The sequence below is a fragment of the Anolis sagrei genome, chromosome 3 (assembly GCF_037176765.1).
Source record: "Anolis sagrei isolate rAnoSag1 chromosome 3, rAnoSag1.mat, whole genome shotgun sequence".
Classification (NCBI taxonomy): domain Eukaryota; kingdom Metazoa; phylum Chordata; class Lepidosauria; order Squamata; family Dactyloidae; genus Anolis; species Anolis sagrei.
In genome coordinates, this window is record NC_090023.1 from 144,415,287 (window position 1) to 144,437,340 (window position 22,054).

The following is a 22,054-nucleotide window of genomic DNA, read 5'->3' on the forward strand; positions in this document are numbered from 1 at the left end:
GTTGGCAGAACAATGTTTTGTTGTGTTACTGTGTGTCAGATATTAACATTCTCTTACAGTGCTGAGGACTAGTATGCTTGTCAGTCTGATGCAGCTGAGTATAACACAAAACATCTCTTTGCTTTTAATCTTACAAATTGTTGTCTAGGCAAAGCCTTATCGTTATTTATGGCTGCAGCAGCTCTAATACTTGTAATTGACAGTGCTTGCAACTTGTGTTAAACAAAATTCAGAAAATGACCTCTATTACCCTACCAAAACCAAGTTCAATTTAAGTAATTAGTAATCCTTATTTTCAAATTGTTTATCACTGTTCTCTTTCTGTGAGTTAACATTTCTGTTGTAATTCTATTGTATTGTAATTCCTTTAAAATCCTGTGAGTGTAGTCCAGCAGTCCATATGATATATTTTCTATATAAATTAAACATATTGACTGGTAAAATACAGCCTTATCTGACTGACTTGCCAATTGAAAACCATCTTGTTTTTCTCTGTCTTGTGTCCTGTCTTGTGTCCTACTCTTGTCCATAGTAGAAATTATGCCTCAGGACAACCAGAAGTTGTGACTCCCGTTGTTTTTAGCATGAATTATATTTCTTATGATATGCAAGTCAGATACAGTGTCATAATCCATATGTATGGGCTGATTTTCCTGTGATTTTTTTGAAATTTATTGTCAAATGCATGCTTACAGTATGATCCCTAGTGCCTTTTCCTTTTCTAAATCCAACTTGGATACCTGGCATTTCTAGCTCAATCGAAGGTAAAAACCTTTCCTGTGAAATCTTGAGCATCACTTACCTTTTATGAGAAATTGGTGTAATAATCTTCTGGTGACTACAATCCCTGGAGTCCTCTTTCTTGGGGATTAGGATGTATTTTGAAGTTTTTGAGTCTGTGGGTTACATTGTTTTATTATCCATATTTCTGGACACTTTATTTCCTCTCCACAGCTTGAATCTACTCTATTGGTATGCCATCTGTTCCTGATGATTTCTTTCTCCCAAGTGCTTTGATATCCTTTTCCAGTTTGGTTTTAAAATTATGTGTTCATCTTTTAATAGTTCTTACTTGATGAAATCTGTCATCATTTCCTCTCTTTTACATAGTTCCTCAGTGTACTGCTTCTTTTGATGTTTTCTATTTAACAAAGAATGTTCCTGTAGTTCACATACCATCTCCCTGATTTAAATGTCCCTTTAATTTTGTTAGGTCCTGTAAAAGAGACATCTTATGCTTCCTTTTTGTTATCTTTTATTATTATTATATTAGTTCTCACTGTCTCCTTTCATAAGTCACTGAACAGTTGTATTCAGGATTCTGGCCTACTTGTGTCTCCTTTTACTTTTGCTTCTAATCTGTCCTTACCTACTTGAAGGAGGCTTGTATTTCTTTTTTGGCATTTGGCCTTGAAAATATTCCTAGTTTTACTCCAGAGTTCTTCTGGTTCTATGTCAGTTAGGTTTAGTAGTGCATATCTGTATTTTATATGGTCTTTCAGTTCTACGGAAATGTTCTTTAGATTCTTTATTTGCACAAAGATGAACTTAGTGTTCTTCTGTAACTTTATTTTTGATATTAGCAGTTTATGGTGTATGCAGCATTTTGCTCATGGTCTTGTTTTTGCAGATAAAATGGAGGTTTAGATTGTAGCCTCTTGCTTTCTATATTGGCTATTTGAATACATCCACATCTACAGTCATCTCTTGGCTTTTGTTTGCAAAATTCAATAAGTAGCTCTTCTGCTTTATTTCTACATTCAAACTCTTCCACTGTTCTTTCCTGTTTCCTACTTTTGTGTTCCAATTGCCTATTATTATGTTTCTGTGAGTGATCAATTTCCTCCTAGAACGCTGTTTAGAAGTTTTAGATTTCTTCTTCATTTGGTTGAGTGCTTTCTGACCCGAGGACATCATCCCTTGTTCATTTTGGATTGTCTGAAGCACCACTAGTGTTGTTTCTGAGAGGTCCTTCATCAGTGCTACCCACCACTACTCCTGCTTCCCAGTAGCTGTCTGGCAAATTTAGTCTGTCTTCTCAGCAAAAGGCTGCTTGACTTCAGAGGTCCTACCACCAGCAGCTCTATCAGCAGCACATCTTCTTTCCTTAAAGATGGACCTGCTAATTATAGAACAATATACAGTGTTCCCTCACTTATCGCAGGGGTTCTGTTCCAGGACCACCCGTGATAATTGAAAATCCATGAAGTAGGGACACCATATTAATTTTAATACTTATACATTATTTTATATATATTATATATTATTTTCTTACCTGTGCTTCCTTACCCGCCTCCCGGCCCATCCCAAGGATGCCTGCCTGCCTCGCTGGCCTCCACAGAGCCTTCAGAGCCATGCAGGCATCAGCAGGCCAGGGAGGCAGGCCTTTCCCACTGCACCTCAAGCTGCTGCATTTCCGGGGTCTGTGGAGGCCAGGGAGGCAGGCCTTCCCTGCCACACCTCAGGCTGCCACACTTCCGAGGTCCCTGGCCTCCACTGGACATAAATATATTATATATATATATATATTTATCAATATTTTCAGAAACCCACAAAACAGCGAGTCCGCTAAAAGCAAACCGCAAAATAGCAAGGGAACACTGTAGTTCCATACCATAATCTTTAGAATTAATTTCTCTTTTTTAGAGTTAATGCCTTGTAATGTCAGGACTGTGCCTTTTCTCTCTGGACCCATTACTGAAAAAATACAAAAATTGGCAAATATATTTCTAATCTTTATCTCTAGACCCAATCTGTTTTTAAACCTTCTGTAGACTGATTATTATGTGTATATAAGTACTCCCAGTGTATATCAAATAGCTAGCTGCTTTTAATAGGATATATGAAACCAGAATTCATTTCCTTCCTATCCTGGCTTTTTTCTTCTTCACCATTGACTTTAAGCAGGACATGAGTGTTCATGCGCCTGAGACACTGGTACTAGGGGTACACTGTCTCCAACTGTGGAGGTAACATATAACCATCGTGACATAAATCTATTAATAGCCTTATTTGATGAATTGCCTTTGAAGTAGATGTTAAAACTCTTAAGTTGAACCAGTTGCTACATCTTGTAGTTTTGTTATTCATTCATTCAGTTGCTTTTGACTCTTTGTGACCTCATGGACCAGCTCACTCCTTCAAGGTCAAGGATAACATCCATCTATCTTGTGCTTGGTCATCTTGTACTACTGAGTTAAATAGTGTATGCTGTTATGTGCAGAACGACTTCCTTTTTATATACCAAATCTCCCAGCTTCACTAAATGGCCATGTTATTATTGGGAGGCACATATTCTTGGTACCATGCATCCCATGTGAAATTCCATTATATCCCTAAAAGTCCCCAAACACTAGCTATCCTTATATATTTTTGTCATAAGAAATTACTCCATTCTCATGTATTTAATGTAGTGACCAATACTATAATGTTGGCATCAGTATTTACATCTAATACTAATTCTTCAATGTTATGTTTGCAGTTATCATGGCACCTTTTAAGGTCTGATTCGATCCTCAGCTAATTTGATCAGTGCCATTGCTAATTTTTTCCGGCTTGGTATGGTTGTTCTTCTTAGTCTAATTAGATATGTTTCTTATCTACCATGAATTGTCAAAAAATTAAGTATAGTCCCCACTGTGAACACATGATCAACGCACCCCTGACAGATGGCCGCCCAGTTTCTGCTTGAAAACCTCCAGAGAAGGAAACTCCACCACACTCCAATGCAGCAACATATTCTGAACAGCTCTTACTGCCAGGATATTCTTCCTAATAGCATGGGTAGGACAGATGGAGGATGCTTGAGATAGCAAACAGATTCTAGAGTGCTGTCTTAAGGGCCTCTACTTCTGATGGCGCCAACAGTATATGAACCGAGCAGTCCTGTGACTTGAAAGAAAGTGCTGACAGATGATGGTTTCAAAAGGACCTTTAGTGGTACCAAATGAAATCTACATTGAGTTAAAAGAGGAGATGAAGAGAGGAAATGGTTGATTGATGGGGAAAGTGGTACAGAACAATAGTAGCTGCCGGGGAAATATAAATTCTGGAATGGGGACATCAGGCTAGTGCTAACTCAGGCCCCTTCTACACTGCCATATAATCCAGATTATCAAATATCATAATTCACATCAGTTTTGAACCGAATTATATGAGTCTACACTGCCAAATAATCCAATTCAAGGCAGGCAATCTGGATTTTATGTGGCAGCAGAGAAGGAGAGTATCAGGTACTAAATACAGAGAATTACCCTGTTGTCTGGCAAAGTTTTGAGACTTTATTTGCAAAATAACATGGAGTTGAGTTCTCCAGGGAACAAGTCATTGCATATTTAAGAGGCAAAGCTGAATCCGACATGCATCATTGCTTCCTGACATCCCTGCCTCTCCCAAAGTCTGCAAATTAAATCAGATTATTATTGGCGTCTGTTTCTTGAATCTGCTTGGAGCAGATTCAAATTCTGCTTTTTCATGAGGAACGGACCATAGGTTGCTTTAAAAACAACAGAACTCCCCAACTGCAGTGGGCAAATGCAGTTTTAGTTTTCTGAGGCTTGTCTGTTGTTGAAGAGCAGATACTGAAGTTTCCTTTGGCAGGTTTGTTACGCTGGACGGTGTCTTATATCAAGTGGTAACCTCTTCTGCTCTGCTTGGAGTGTGTGTGGGATTCTGTTTCCAGCTCTTGAAGGTCTTTAAATCTAGATTGCAAGGGAGGCCATAGGCTTTGGGATTTTAGTTTACTTAAAGCTTGCAGCCTTGACTTTCTGTGTAAATTGTCTATGTAGTGGTATATTTCGCCAACACGATCAGTTTGGAGACTATAAAAGTCAAATGTCTGATTTTTTTGTCTTTTCTGTGGTTTTATATGACTGTGCAGGATCAGACTTAGAAAAGATCTGCCACCTTTCATGTTCTTGTTGTCCTTATTTGATGCGGTAGTTCAACAATACCTTTCGTTATGAAATTGTTACTGAGAAAAATAAGAACTGGGTTGAACATGCATCGGTCTTTCCACTAATTCTTTACTGCTATTTTTCCTCTGTGTGTAGAGAATTAAAGGAGCACAGAAATAAGTAGGAAGTAAAACATTTCTGTTTGTTTGTTTGTTTGTTTGTTTTAATTGAAGGGACATAAATCGACATTTATTTTCTTTGATTTTCTATTGAAACATCTCTTTTACTTTATCAACTGGTGCCACCTAGAGGTTTATTGCACAATTGTGTTTAAAGCCATTTTCCCCCAAGTATTGAAACACAAGAAGCCTTAGGTAAGTTTCTTCTGTGTTTGCGAAAAATATAGTGAGCTAATTTGCAAGGAAGATCTAAGAATTGAAAGGCTCCTCCGAGATTCCCTTTCTGAATGTATATATTTCCTCGTGCCATGAGTTTTAAAGGTGTGTTTTTTAAAACACAATTTTTCTTTCTGCGATTATTGTTTTTAAAACTCTCCTAGACTGTTGTAGTTAGAGTAAATGATTATACTGAAGCAGTTTTTTCAAAGTAGTATTTCAATTTGTATCTCATTTTTATTTGTATCTCAAGGCATTTTTAATGTCAGTAATAAAAAGAGAGTTCCATTTTCGTCAAAATATGTGTTGAATCCAGGGTTTGAATTAAAATGGTTTATGGGATGTAGTTTGGCTACAATATATACAATGCCATGATGTAAGGCATTGTGGATTCAATCTTTATCCATCCCTAGTTAGGAAGGGAAAAAAATACCAGAGGCTTGGTTAATTTTCATTTGTTCCACAAGGAGGCAGCATTGTTTTGTCCCAATTTACATTGGAAGTAATTGCAAGTACAGGGCGCAGCAGCATAACTTCCTTTTTTCAAAACTTAATAAAACCCATTGTATGAATCAGAATTTTTTTTATAATGTAGGTGCATACCTAAAGTTTTGTTTTACATAGTTTTGAAGATCAAATTAGGTAGGTAACATCCACCATTTTCCATTCTCCATACACTGAGTAAACCGATTTCTGGCGTTTGTCATGACTCTTGCCAGCATAGCAGGTGTCATGTTGGCATTTTCTTCCTGGATGATGTTCTTCAAATCCTGTAGGGTCCTTGGACAATTTACATAAACACACGGGATTTCAAAAAACCCCATAGAAAAAAATCACAAGGGGCCAAATCTGGAGAGTGGGCCGGCCACTTCAAATCCGCTCAAAAGTAGGCCTCAACGGCAAAAGCACGCTCCTCACTGTCCCAACGCATGATGGCGACTGAACTGTGTCAGGACAAAACTGTATACTCCTGCCTCTCAAATGAGACCACTAGCGCTCCGCTATGTCTTCAACCGACTGAATGGCGTGCATTTTAAAAAAGGAAGTTATGCTGCGTCACCCTGTATTTGAAGGATTATTATTGTTATTTCTTCTACTGGTGTACCTTAATGCTCATAAAATAATGGAAGAAATCCTGGTTTCCTTTTCTAGAAAAACCTGCACTGTGTTATGCTATATATGAGAAAACAATATGGTGGATAGGATTTAGTACAGCAAAGAGAAAACAAATGATGTTGAATTTAGCTTTCTATAAGTGTTTTGACATTTTAAAAAGTATGCAGTCATCCATTGAATTTTCACAGTTACTATATTTGACTATTATTTTCTGCATTCAGAAAGAAAGGAAAATAACCACAGAGGTTGGCTTTGGGAGAATAGATCGGAGTCTGTTGTCCCTGAACCCTTTCCTGATCGCATTGCCAGCATGTTTTTCAGGGCGACTTTTACCTCGCTGCCAAAGCGGTACCTATTTATCTACTCACATTGCTGTTTTCAAACTGCTAGGTTATCAGAAACTAGGACTGACAGTGGGAGCTTACCCTGGCCCGCAGCTTGAACTGCTGCCGACCTTGCAATTGACAAGATTTTCTGTAGCTGGTAATTTAACCCACTGTACTAACTGGAGCCCCTATTGTGGGAAAGAGGTGGAATATTGTGTGCAGACCTATTTGGTGAAGAGAAATTCAAAAAGGAAATCTTGTGTAAACAGCTGGCAGAGGTTCTCCCCATAGTGGTGCACTGTGGCAAAGTGAAGGGCCCAAGGAAAAGTGCTATAAAGATTTAAAGCAAAGTGAACCCTGAGGTAAAGTAGAGAATTGTCGGAAGAAAAGAATGAAAATGCACAACTGACAAAATCCCCCAACCTCAACAAAGTGATTTCTGCGGTGAGCATTTGAGGCATAGTAGGAAATCTCCAAAGCAATAAGAAGACAAACATAGTAAAGTGAAAAGAAGCAATCTGGATCACAATAAGATATTTCGTGAGGTAAAACTGTGAGCAAACATAAGAAAACACTGCGATTATGGCTCCCAAGAGAGTAAAGACCGCTATAGGGTAAAGCCCTGTGCTCAATGTGGAAAGGAGTAAGTGAAGGGAGAATTTAGACGCCAACACAGCTGAATCCACAATTGGTGTGGAAAGACAGAAAATAAAAAAGGATTGAATTGCTAAGATATGGAGCAGAGAAATATGAGAAAAGCAACATAAAAAATACTGGAACAAATTATGTAATGTGAGGAAGAACTAGAACATTTGAAAATGAAGAAAAAACAAGAGTTAAGAAAAAAGATAGCTAGAGGACTAATGAGGTAGAGAGGTCTAAGATTAAACTTATACTGGAGTACCCAGACCATTTAAGTTGTAGGGTTGCTAGCACTAATGGTTCCCCTCAGCCTTTTCAGTATATTATAACTGGGATAAAGTTGATTCCTTTTTTTGAACTATTGTTGAGAAAGCTTGTGTTAACTTGAGAGTGAAAGATAAGGAGATAATATTTCTCAAAGACAGGAATTATTTGAGGAAAGGTTTGAACTGAGGTTTGGTTTAGCCTCAGAACATCATAAAAAGAATGTCAATGATTGGGGGGAAAACTGAGAAAACGTACAATCAACTGAGCTGTAGACTGGACAAGCTCTTGGAAAAGGTGGATCACTTGGTCCAAGGCTGAAGTTAAAGAAGATGTAGTAAAGCTAGTTGAACTGGTCTCCTGTTTCCAAATTTCCCAAAGTGTTATGACTGTGGAAGTTTGAGACACAGGCAGTATAACTGCCTATACACAAGCAAGACAAATGTACCCTTGAGTCATAAGCAAGTAAATGTGAGACAGTTTCAGTCTGAGGGGCCAGATAGGCCATTAACTGCTAACGGAGACAGAAGCAATGAGTGAAGCATCAAACAAGTTTCCTTCAAAGCAAGCCAGATAGTCTATGATTGTGCCACTGGATGTTAATGGGGATGTTGAATAAGTACGGATAAATGGGCAAAGAAGTGATAGCTTTAAGAGATACTAAAGCTCAACTTTGTATAATTAAACTTCATCTCATAAGCTAGAATGATAGAATGGAAAGACAACACGTTATGCTCAGTGGCTGTGGTGGACCAGGTTTCCCTGTGCCAGTGGCAAGATTAGCATGAATCCTGGAATCTAACTGTTTGTTCAGACATTCCTGTGTGTCACAGACAGAGGTGAATCAAACAAACACCCAGTGTGTGCTTAACATTTTAATTTAAACAGCACTTACTTTCTGGCTGTTTTAATAGTCCAAAATATAAAACATAAAGATAGCACTCAGCCACAGAACATAAAACAAAAACTGAAAACAAATGCTACACCGTAGTCAAAGGGTCCAGTCCAGTGGTCAAATGCCAAGAGTTCAATGAGCAAAGTCCAGGGATCAAGAGCCAAAAGTCAGTCCAAAGATTCAAGGTTCCAGGTTTCCAAGAGTACAGAAGACTGGTCAGGATACCAAAAATCCACAAATCTGGGGGAAAACCAGCAGCATCTACCACCAAAATAAAACATATCCAGAAACACCCAGCTGCAACCTATCTCTTGCATGCCTCCACCCATAATTGCTTTCACCCATTAACACTTACTTACAGATTACTCAACCCTTTAGAACTAAGTTACATTATCCCTTCCATCACCAACTTCTAGGTCTGCCACCACCAACCACCATCAAATCCAGAACATGATACATGACATAATGTCTAATTGTAAATTATTTAGTCAAAACATATAGCACAACTCCCCACCACCAGGCTCAACAAGTACAACTTTTGCAACCCAAATTTGAAAATATGGGTCTGGAACAATTTTTTTAAATTCAGCTGACAAGCTCGGGGGCAGAAATTAAGGAATATAGATAGTCAAGAATTGAGAGTAAGAGTCCTGTGGATTTTTTTCATCCTGGATGAAAGTGTAAGCTCACTAAGACAACCAGCAAATTCAACCCTCCCCCTTTGAGCTCTCTAATATATCCATATATCCTAATATATGTATGTGCAAGGCACATTATAGCAAGTATACCTGAAATGTAGATAGACAATGTGTGGGGAAACACCCATTGCATTTGCAAAATACTAATAGCGAATTATGGAAATGATGCAAATCTCTTTTGGTGGACATTTGGGAATAACTTGAACTGCAACCATTTGGCTCAAAACTTGTATTGGCCAAAGATGAGCTAATAAGTTGGTAACTTTTATGGAAAATGCGATACATGACAACACATAGGGATAAAACTAAAGCAGAACTCTATCCTGTGTGTGATTGAATAACCCTTTAAACAAGTGTGTATTGATATTGTGGGCCCTTAATCTATAGCAGGAAAAAGGGACTCTTTGTGAATTATGCTAATAGGTGCCTGGAAGCCATTGAGTTTTAATAAACCTATATTGGTTACCTTTTTGAAATCTGTCTCTGGCTGTTCCTTTTAAGTCTTATGTATGGAATCAGGCCACCCTACTATGAAGTAGCCGCATAACAACACAGCTATACATATTTGGGCCTCCAGTTCCCAGAAGCCCTAGCCAGCTTATCCAGTGACCAGGAATTCTGGGAGTTGAAATCCAATACACCTGGAAGGCCACACATTTGACACCACTGATTTAAGGGGTCATTCTGAGATCCAGGAACCCAATCCATAAAGGGGTCAACAACAGCAGGATGAGTGACAGAATTCCAAGGGTTGGGACTGTGGGGCCAGCCTGGGAAAGGGAATCCATTGCAGTTTTCCTTTGTTGATAGCATAGCAATTCCAAGTTCTAGATTTGTGTAACTAGTAAATCACTAATTAACAGTATACATTTATTTCAAGAAAGTAATTATGTTTTTTAAATAGCTCACACATTCTGTGACAGAATGACAGAGAATCTGTTTATCTAAAATGTGCCCTATCAGTAAACATGCACTTTAGACCTTCCTATATTGAATTCTTATTCCCGGGAGCACATTTTTTTTTAAAAAAATAATGTAAATGTTCAAAAACTTAATTATTGGTAATTAAGTTAGATGGTGAGAATTTTATAACTTGTAGTGACTTAGCAGACTGTACTGGTGGACTTCCATTGATGCAGCTGTGGAGCTTAGCTGAATCCAGAGTGAGGTTGCCATTCTGAAGTGGTTCTGGATGTCTGGGAAACCCTTTGGAACTGAATTTTGGCCCCTTCCACACAGCTGCATAAAACCCATATGGAACTGGGTTATATGGCAGTGTGGACTCAGATAATCCAATTCAAAGCAGATATTGTGGATTATCTGCCTTGATATTCTGAGTTATATTGCTGTGTGGAAGGACCTTATGAAAACCATAATGGTGAGCAGACAGGAAGACGGTCTTCCCCACCTTGTATGTAGCCTGTTGTAGCCATTGAAGTGGTAATAATGTAAGCCTGTGCACTAGACATTTCTTGTCTTTCTGGATATATGTGTTTGAGAACAATTTGATTAAAAGTTGGTAGAGTGCACTTGAAGAAAAATAATAATCTGTCATATGCAATTATGGTCACCACCAGTTGGTTTCCTTCTCTGGTCTCTTTCTTTTCTTTGGTGGGAAGGTTCATCATTTGGAAATGGAAGCATTCACCCTAGCAAATATGATCAGCAGTTTCCTGATTGTGCAGCGGATTACACAACCTGTGTGTGATATTCTGCTTGCATATTTTGGGAGAGCATGTTGATGTAGATTGCTTCTAAAACCTGCATGTTATTCACTTTCTCTCATATGTTCTAACACAGCACACCTTTTTTCCCATATAAAATCATAGTTTTTAATATTAATAATGACTATACTGGGTATCTGGATGTGAATAAAACAAATGCAGGAGTAGACATATTGTATCTTAGACAAAGTACAATATTTTACCTGTAGCAGTACCTTCATTAGACAAACTAAACTGCCTCCAAAATCTCTGAGTATGCTTTTGAAACTCAAATGTCATGACTTAGATTTTGAAAGCTTGCACAGGGAATTTTGTGCCTTTTCGGTTGAGCTAATTTGAGATATTGTCACAATATGGACTTGGAGGTTGCTGAGTACAGGCAGTCCCTGAGTTACAAACATAGTTAAGAACAGGGACGAAACCATAGTAAGTGTGAGGAATCTATCCCAGGAAGGGAAATTCACTCCTTAAAGAGTTATAATGGGTAAAATGGTGTCTCCACTGAAGCTTTATCACTTGTTTTCACAGCAATCCAATTTTTTCACAGGGACAGAAAGTGAGTTGAATAGGAGCACAGAGAGCAAAACAAAAACCACAAAAGCTTTATATTATACGTGTGTGTGTGTGTGCATGCATTTGACTGGAGCTACGCTTTAAAAATGTAACTGTTCTGACTTACATACAGATTCAACTTAAGAACAAACCTACAGAGCCTATCTTGTTTGTACATTGGGGAATGCCTGCACACTCTACGCCAGAAGCCAAAGTGATACCATGGTTTGAGCTTCAGTTATGCGACGTGGAGACTGGATTTAACTGCACAGGATTACTGGCTTCCTTTGTCTAATGGTAGCAGCTGCTCCACTTGGGACAGTTGCTGGGGATTTACAAGGCTGGCAAAAGCAGCGTCTCTGACTAGGCAATTATATTTTAAAAGGCATTATATTGTAAATCAGGGGTCCTCAAACTTTTTAAACAGAAGGCCAGGTCACAGTCCCCCAAACTGTTGGAGGGCTGGATTATAATTTGAAAAAGAAAAAAGAATGAATTCCTATGCACACTGCACATACCTTATTTATAGTGCAAAAAAACACTTAAAAACAATACAATAAATAAAGAACAATTTTAACAAATATAAGCTTATTAGTATTTCAATGGGAAGTGTAGGCCTGCTTTTGGATGAAGAGATAGGATTGTTGTTGTTGTGTGCTTTCAAGTCGTTTCAGAGTTAGATTGACCCTGAGCAAGGGCCGGGTAAATGACCATGGAGGGCCGTATTTGGCCCTCGGGCCTTAGTTTGAGGACCCCTGTTGTAAATAGATAGTATTTTTAAAAACATATTTGTTTCAGGCCAAAAGACATGGGGTAGATCTCTAAGAGACTTGTAATAATGCCTCAAAGTCATGCCAGTTAGGATATATGATACTGACACTTGACCTGTGCTCTCAGTCTGGCCACCACACATATTTTGAGAGAGATACAGGTATGTTAACCAGGGAAGTGGCACGGTGGTCCAGGGAAGAAGAAGGAAAGGGGGAGGGAGAAGAAAAACTTTACTATCTCTAGACAACTGGTTCCCTTTTCATAGGGTCTGGCAATATACTAATGAACTCTTGCAATTACTCTGCTAATAAAAATAATTCTGCTTTGAAGAGTGGAGACCACCTAATGTTTTCTGTGAAGTGAAGTCTTAGTATGGAATTAGTTCTGCTTTAGTTCTTCTCTGCTTATTCTTTTCTAAAGAGTTTTGTGTGACTTAAAATATTGTGTTCATTAGTACTCCAAGGGTCTGAACTTCAGTATCCTACATAATTTCATTCTGCAAAGAGCAGAACCTATAGTATCTGCCACTACATTTCCAGGTAAATCTTTACCTTGCTATATATTTGGGACTTTGACAGACTATATGTCTTCAGAAAACACCATAGTAAAAGAAATAGTAGAAATAAAACTTGTGTTGTTGAAGCAAATACATTAAAAACAGAGTATTTTCTAAATTCCACTGTGACTGAAGTCTTGTTGTTTTTGTGCCATTGGAGCTAAAACTTGTCTGTATTAGGCATCATTATGTGCCCGCAGTGGCAATTCATCTGCATGCAACTTGTCACTATTTATATCCATCAGAATATTTCAGAACAAAAAAAGAGAGTGCTGAGCTTAGGAAGTTGACAGGAAAAGAAAAGAAACAGGGATACTTCAAACATTTTCAGTTTTAGCTGGAGGCTCTTTTCAAAGCAGTGAAAACATTTCATCAGTTAAAGTGTGTGTATATGCTTGTACTGATTTGTTGATCTGTGCCAGAAGGATCAAAACTCCAGAATGCATAGCTTCGTTGACACCAGCAAATGTATGGCCATGTTTATCACAAATAATAACACAGGTCTGTAAAACTGAAGGTCTTTAAAATAAATGTATGCTGGTTTTATAAGAATTTGGTGTTTTCTATCTAAAAATAATACATCATATACATTTTTTCACAACTTGTTTTGATCTTTCTATGTTGTAATATATGACTGAACAAAACTAGTTTTGAAACCAATAATTTGTGCAAGGTTTTTTAAAAATTAACTTCTTAAAATACATTAAAACAGCTTAAATATTAAGATACAGTATTTTTGTCAATGAATCTAGCACTCTCACATAAGCCACAGTACCAGGCATGTAGCTGGGGGTGGGTGGGGTGGGGGTTGGGGGCTTCACCCCCCCCCCAAATTATCATGGTGGTCCGCAAGAAGGCCTTACTGTACATTATTTAAGCTGTTATGTTTATTCATATAATGATTTGATCACCATGCTTAATATATCTCATATGCATGGGGGTATTGGGGTAACGATACAAAAGGTTTGCTAGGGTAGACCCTCTTTCACTCAGACTCAGCCCCCCCCCCCCCCCCCCCGGAATCAAAATCCTGGCTACAGGCCTGCACAGTACAAACTATATTTCCATTTCATATGCCAGTACTACTTTTGGAACAGTATTTCTTTAAAAAAACACCATTATTTTTAGACAAACTCAGAATGATGGACAGATTTGTTCTTCAGTGCATTTTCAGCATTAATGCATAAAATGTAAAAAATTTTTGATAAGGGCCTGCTTAAAAGCAAAACAAAAAAAGAGTTGCTGCGAAAGCAGCTTGAAAGCACACTTTCCTCTTCCTCCTACTTGTGTCAAAGAATCTGACTAGGGCTGCAACGCCCCATAGAAAACAGGCTGCAGTTAAAAGAGGGGAAGATTCAGCTTTCCTTCTTTTTTGTTTTTGTTTTTGCTTGTACTTTTAGTTGTAAAAAAAATTATAAACTAAAGAGGACAACCCTTTGCTACACATAAATACTGTGTACATGTTCCTATCCTATTGTAGCTAAATAAATGGAATTAATCACAATATATTGTGTTTTGGCTCCATGAGAGTCCCAAACCAATACAAATTGAGTTCTTGGAAATCTAAACTAAGTTTGTCGTTAGTCCTTTGTAAGAGAAGGTCAGTTTCAGCCTCTTCATAATTTCAGTGCAGGTCTCTGACCATGTGTATTCCAAAGTGGTTTCATACAAAACATAACCAAGTAATCATTGATTCATATTGCCACATACCCAAGTAATGACCAGGCCCCTCCAAAAATGTACTATGGCAAGAAGTTATTGATGACATGATGGCACCAGTGCTAAATGTATTAAAGGGCACTACATCAGATTTGCAGAGACACTAATTAACAATTCTTTATTTTTAAAAATAGGCTTTACACTTGGAAGATCTGAATTGGTCAAAATGAAGAATTAGGTCTACCAGACCCAGACATAGCACCAAAGTAGATGCACAAGAGAGCAACTTTCTGCTCAGTGGAAAAGGGATTATTTGAATCAGAATTATGATGCTGGAGAAAAAGTGTTGCTTCTTTCCTCCTGTTCTTTTTCCTTGTTTAGTTTCCCTGCACCACTAAAACTGTGGAGGGCAGAAATGACTTGTACAATTATATATGTGGGATGTTGTTGTTCCTCCCCATATTTATGCCCTGGTGAAATAACAGCTCTATGAGGGTATTAATAAGGGTGCCTAAATCCTGATTACTATGGTCACAGTTCAAATCTCTCATCTTTTGCCTATGACTACTTTCAACTAAAGAAAGAGATTGTGGAACTCCTGCGTTGTGTCTACTTTATCTACTTTATGTATCAGCTTTGACCATTTTAGCTACATCCGTATATTAATTCAAACACCTTTCTGAGTACTTTGTGCCACTCATTTCTAAGTCTCTTACATTTTTAACATTTCTTCTATCTGCATGTGCTGGTGTTCTTTCATAACATGTGCCCTTGGAGTGGTTCAGACAGACACAGCATTGCTCATAATCAGGCAGACACGGCACTGCTCATAATCTCCATCAAGGACACTAAAAAAGATGCCCTACTTGGACATTTTGAAGTAACGGAGTAAATGTGCTGGAGAGGGAGGAGTAATCTTGGTCAGCCCTTTCTGATGTTACTCTTTGTGTGAAAGGTCTTAGTCTGAAGTTCAAAGTCTTGTATGCTCACATTGAGATTCTGAATGTTGGAAAAACATGGTTCAGGTCCATGTGTTTTGCCTCAAACTGATGCTCTTCATAGGAGCACAATGTTGATGGAGGGGAATAGGTTACACTTAAATTGAGTATCCCCCCCCCCCCAATGTATTTATCTCAGTGAACAAAATCAGGAAGCCATATGGACAACGGCTGCTTTCTCTTTGAATACTGGGGATATTTGCAGATGCTGCTGTCTTCACAGCAACGACTACTGTTCCACTCATACACCACTACTTAACAAAGGCAATGTGTTTCGTAACAGCAGACAACCTTGTCCCTGGACATACAATGAAAGGAAGGCCACTCCCTCAGTGGTAGCATTTTCCCAAAGCCTGCTTCACATTCTGCCAGTGCCAATTTCAGTGTGATTTAGAAAGAGCTGTGTTCTCAGATTAGTTAATTTAAGGCACAACAATCCAGATGAGTCTTGAGTGGACAGATCTTTCCCTACTTCAATAGGCATGCATTTGAACAACATGAACGATTAAATGTAAAAGGTAATTCAAGTTTTTGGAAATCACAAAAGCCACAGTTGAGGCTTCAGTAAATCTTCTATTGTGCTGAAATTATCTTTCTTGGGTTTGGAAATGATGCAGCCCTATCTGGTCACTTCAGGTTTGGAGAAAGACCCTTGTGAACCTAAAACAGATGTGGGTGTGTTGAAATGATGCAATATGACCAGGGTTAGGGTTAGGGATAGGATGCCAGTAACCATTTGAAAGCAGATTTTCTTTTCAGGATGGTAGTATCTGAGTCACAGGCTTCTGGAAGCTGCCCATCCCTGATTTAGCAATAGGAAGAAATACAGTAACAGAGAAAAAACATTTTTATATTGGTAAACATGATCATTAAGATGGGGGGATTGTTTTATGTTAGCAGATTATTCAAAAATCCTGGCTCAATTTAAATGTTTTCCCATTGAATCATGAGTGGAAGGGAGTTCTCTTGGAATCAAGATTTTTTGGAATCTTTCACTGATTATCCATATAAGATGAAAAGAGAACAGTGGCACCTCCAAAGCAGGTCTGCTAGGATGCTGAAGAACATTATTTTCATGCTATCCATTAAGTCAAGTAATTGGCTTTTAGAAATCATGGCAATGGCCTCTGCTGGTTTAGGAAGTTTCAGCATGGACTACCATGGGTTATTTGCCAGCTGACACAACAGTGAAATTCAAGGTTTTGTGGTCAAGTTACACCCTGTGTTTTCTGCTCAGGGACCAAATAGTGGGGGGGGGGGGGAGGGAGACATGAACCGTTGCCGTTATGCCTCCCTCTGTGAGCTTCCTGGAAACATTGGTTTAACTCCTGCTGAAAGCACAGTGCTGAATTAGATGACACCAATTTGTTCATGAACTGCGTTGTTACAGACACACTTGAATCTCATTGCTTTTAAAAGATATTATGTAAGCACATAATGTCAGGCATCAAATTATTTATTTATTTACCGTATTTATATACCGCCTTTCTCAGCCTGAAGGGAATTCAAGGCAGTTTACAGTCAGCACAATTCGATGCCCCCAACAACACAAAATACAGTTAAAACATTTAGCATAAATATAAAACTATACAAAACCAATAAAACCTTAAATCCTCAGTGTCTCATTAGTGAAATCATTATCCAATCGCATTGTCCAGTCGTTCCGTATATCTAGATCTGTCTGTTATTCTGCAAATCAATATTATTTTGAAACATTCAGAAACTGGTTGGTGCAGTGCATTGGAAGATAACAGTTATGGCCCAGATATAGTTATAGCCCAGTTCATGTGGGCCTGTTAAATCCGTTGCCAAATAGTGAGTCAAGTGAATATACTCTAGGTCAGTGGTTCTCAACCTGTGGGTCCTTGGGTGGTTTGGTCTACAAACTCCCAGAAATCCCAGCCAGTTTACCAGCTGTTAGCATTTCTGGGAGTTGAAGGCCAAAACATCTGGAACCCATAGGCTGAGAACCACTGCTCTAGATGGAAATTGCAATTGGATGTAGCCTTTGATTTGAGAAACTCTTCATAATGTTACTATACAATTGTTGCATTCTGTTTGACTGAAATTGTAGCTGTCAGTATTGGTTTTGTTTGCAAAAGAGAGTACTTAATTGCAAGTAAAAGCTGATTGCTAGTAGATGAGATTCATGCCTCCTAAGGTATATCACACAGAAATCTATAGGCGTTTGAATTCATTTTAACTAGAAGAGGGAGAGAGTGCTTTGCTGCTGAAATTGTATCTACTCAGTAGGTGCTGTGATTGGTAGTAAAGTAACAGGTCTGCATCTTTTCCTTCAGAATATTTAGTAAGCCAGAATACACATGGATCAGGCATTGTATTGTGATGTTTTTGCTCCGATTCATTGCTGCTTGAAGAACCATTACTGTGCAATGACCTGAAGTCACATGTCTTTGCATTATGAAATGTTACTGGGTGGGGAGTGAGAGCAAAATAGGAGGAGGAGATGTGGAATGCTTGCTGATCTTGTAATTCAGTAATCTCCAGATGAGAGAGCGTTAGCTGACATTGCATCTTTATAGATCTTGGCAATATTTTAATGGACAATTAACTGCTTAGGCAAAAGTAATTATAAAAACCTCAGGACAACAGAAAACTAAAAAAACAAAAACAAAACACCTCAGTTCTTATATCATTTTGATCAAGCTGATACTAGGTTTCCAGAATATGGGAAAGTGTGTCGGAAATCATTATTGTTATTACTTTTTGAGCTTCTTACATTTCTACTGAAGTTCATAGCCAAAGCTCTTGAAACAGCTTTAAGGTGATGGTGGTGGTTAATTATCATAAACATAAGATGCTTGTGGGGGTTTCCATCCAGTATTAGAATTAATCTTGTCTTTGTGGTTGTCATTGCGTTAATTAGAACTTTGTGTCAGTTCTATTTTTCTGTCTTTTACAGCAAGGAGATTCAGCGCTACCAGCTATAATGTGAAATAGGTAATCCAGTCATCTGCTTCCATACCTGAAATTAATTAATTAGCAACATTCAGAGTATTTTAGAGCTGAGGAGACTCATCACATAGAGAGGAGCAAATACATAATTCAGAAAGAAACGGGATGTAACTGCAAAGAGGTGATCAGGAGGAGTGTAATCTCTCTTGAAGCTTTATGTAACAGGACAGCACGTGATCCCAGGCTCTGTGATGTCATCACTTGCCCTTGTTTCTGTTGGCCATAAGCAGCCCAGCATTATGCACAGCAGACTTGGAATAGAAGCATCTGCTTGATCTCTTCCTTCCTCTTTAAAGCACAGCCTTATTCTCGGCGGGCAATCTGCATCGCTACTGCTAGGGCTAAACATATTCTTGGTAGGGTCTGGATCTTTCTTTTGATATGTAGTTGTGCAGTAACTAGTTTAGAAACACAGCATTGAGATTTGCTATAACCACTTCTCCAGGGGCAGTCATTCCACGGAATAGTCATGAAAGTGGTTGTGGATTTGGAGGAGCATCTTAAGAGGTAATTGTAAAACAATGTGTTGAATTTTAGATTCTTGGATTTTTTAAAAAAAGTTTTATATTAAATTTTTTTATCTTTTTAAATTTTTTACTTTTGAAATCCAAATAGAAAGATGACTGTCTTATCTTAGTTAAATTATTCTGGATCATAGCTATAGGATTCAGTTTTAAACCAGTTCCTTAGAAATAGATAAGTTGATCGGGGTGATGCTGCCTACACAGTAGACATAAGCATCAGTAACTTTCCAGTGCTGTTGTGAGAATTAAACCTAAGGAAATGTAATCCTCTAAGTCTTCAACGTAGTTGGCTAATGTCCTAGTCGTCTAGCACATCCACTCATAAAAATCAAGGTGAGCCATCACCCCACATAAATCTGTTGAATGAGTCCTTCTCTCTCAACCCATTCTGTGCTCCTGCTCTTCTTCTCTGGCCCAAAGAAAGAAAGTGCACATTCAGTCAATTAGTGCTGCTCTGTGTATTTTTGCACTTTTCTGTGGCTAATCCTGCAGTTCATGTTAGAAGCTCAGGTGAGTCACAACAGAGATTAGTTCGCTTGAAGCTACCGGAAAGATAAGTCACAAGAAAGAAGCTGACTGGCTTCCCATCATGATTTTCCGGCAGTTGCTATGGGAAGAACAGTTCAGGGACCAGTTTGGGAAAAACTTAAAGCTGTAGTGTCTGCTTCCCTGTTTGACGCCTTTTTGTCAGGCTGTATATACAGTTCTGGCTTTATACTCCTTTCAGGGCTCCTGGCAAAGGTAAAGGAAAGTCAGGAAGTACCGCCTGATAGGTGGAGTCATCCAGTTTCAGCTTACCATTTTGCTGTGAGTGCAGCTGACCATGGCTTGGATCTTTCATGGAGACGATTACTGCTTATTTCCCCAGCTGATCAGGCAAGTCAAAAACAATAGTTCGGCTTTGATACAGGGTTTGGAATTTCCTGCGGCTGGCAGGCTTCTTCCCTGTTGTCTTTCTGTGAGCAGGTGAAGAACTTCTTATTTATATGGGTGTTTGCAACTGATCACATTTCCTGCAGAAAGGGCATTTTAAAGTGTGGATTCTGGGTTATCTTTTATTGGTGTGACTTTAAGCTATTCTTTAATTTGAAAAAATATTTAATCTTTTTTGTATTGTTTTATTCAGGTGATTTGAATCTCTTTCTTGAATTAAATTTCGGACAGAGGTAGAATTTGGGAGCAGAATCAGAGCTTAGCAACATAGATTAGATTTTTACAGGATGCATTAATAAATGCTTTGAAATCAGGAAACACTCATGGCTGCTACTTGTTGGTGCATCTAGTGCCAGCTGTGCGCTTCAGTGCTGTACATAGAGAATGATAGAACTTAAAGGATCAGAAAGAACGAGGAAGAGGAGACTTTGTCTGAAAGGTGATTATATTGAAAAAGTTGATCAGGAGTGATTTTGAGACATTTCAGAGAAGAGCTTGGTATTATTATCAGAGGAAAGTCGTACCTAGAGATGGGAATGAGCTGAGCAGATGTTATAGAAGTAAGAGGGGAGGCAGATTACTGATGTAGCAATCTTTAGGAACCAAAAGCAGATGCATATCTTGGTTGTAATACATTTATTTTAGTTTTTATATATGCAACCTGTTCAGGATTTAGTATAACTATTTGGTCACACTCAAATAAAAGCAAATTTTCTTATGTAATATTTTTATGAAATATAGCCACAAAATATTTTATATAAATAATAATAATAACAACAACAACAAAATTTATCTTTATCCTGGACATGTTGTTCCATATGCAGTAGGGGTACTGTAATTTTGATTTGATCAAAGCTTCCTTCAGGAAATTCCTCCTTCCTAATAGTTAAGAACGTTTTCTTCACATTCAGTACTCCAAGTAGTAGAAACGTTTTTGAGTCAGAAGGCATGTAATTTGATTCCCTTCCCTGTAGCATATTTGGGTCAGGTAGAAGTGCCCTCCAGTGTGTTGAGCTACAACTCGCGTCACCCCCATCATATCCATAGGGTACTAGGTTGGGGCAAACTGCCCCAAGTTGTATTGCCTGGAAATTGGCTGAGTGAATTCAGGCATAACAAGGGAGAGTGAGTGAGAAGGGAGAAAATTTAGATTCCTCTCTGTTCTTCACTCAATTTCTGAAACAGCTGTGTCTCTCTCTTTGCCAGTAAAACAGAATTAGTATGCTTTTTTCTAATTTTGGTTCTCATTTTGTGTAGTAATTTAAATGACTAAGTACAATCTGGCAAAGTGTTATTATTTAAATACTGCATTGCATATGAAGATGGTAGAGCATTTTTTTAAACTTTTGCTTGTTATATAATGGGTTCTTCCAACCCACAGGAGCATGAACATGTTTAATAATTCATAGAATTCCGCTTGCAGGCATTTTTGCAAAGCTGCATAACATAACACCAGTGCATAAAAATGTAAACTGGTTTTGGCTGGGTAGGAGTAGATCCTGAATATTTGTTCAAGGCTGCTGGGTACCATTAATGGTTTCTCTGCTCAAGAAATCTGATGGTCAGGAAATTCTTCATGGAATTTCTCTTTTCCAAATAATAAGTTCACAGTATTGTCGAAGGCTTTCAAGGCAGGAATCACTGGGTTGTTGTAGGTTGTAGAACATGGTGATATAGCCCAGAAAAACCTACAACAACCCAATAACTTCACAGTTTGGAGATGACTATAGATGAGGATTTTTCACCAGTAGGCTCGTGTTCCAGCGAAGGTTCAACAGAGATGGGGATATCTATTATCTAATGAACCCAGCTGCAATATTTTGTATTGTGGGAGTGTCTTTTGGAGAATACAGGTAGTCCCCAAGTTGCGAACAAGATAGGTTCTGTAGGTTTGTTCTTAAGTTGAATTTGTATGTAAGTCAGAACAGATACATTTTAAGTGTAACTCCAGTCCTATCTATCCATCCATCCATCCATCTATCTATCTATCTCAAGCTTTAGACAGCATAGGGAAGGGTTAACATCCCTCTGGTGTTTGTTTTGCTGCCTGTGCATCTGTTCAGAAGATTCCACCTCACTTTCTGTCCCCGTGATAATTGGATGTTGAAACAATTGGATTGTTGTGGAAAC

General features: G+C 38.4%; 1 protein-coding gene across 3 annotated transcripts in view; it reads left to right on the plus strand.

Moving 5' to 3' along the window:
- Positions 1-22,054, plus strand: part of TSC22D1 (TSC22 domain family member 1) — a 76,691-nt gene that overhangs the window by 39,806 nt on the left and 14,831 nt on the right. Inside the window, exon 1 of one of the 3 annotated variants that reach the window (XM_060769254.2) lies at positions 18,702-18,974. The exons of 1 other annotated variant lie outside the window; for it this stretch is intronic. In XM_060769254.2, coding sequence (XP_060625237.1) covers positions 18,937-18,974 — 38 coding nt within the window. In that variant the 5' untranslated portion in view covers positions 18,702-18,936. Of the gene's footprint in view, positions 1-18,701; positions 18,975-19,724; positions 19,868-22,054 lie in introns of those variants that run through there. One more of the 3 variants, XM_060769253.2, reaches the window with a different exon arrangement.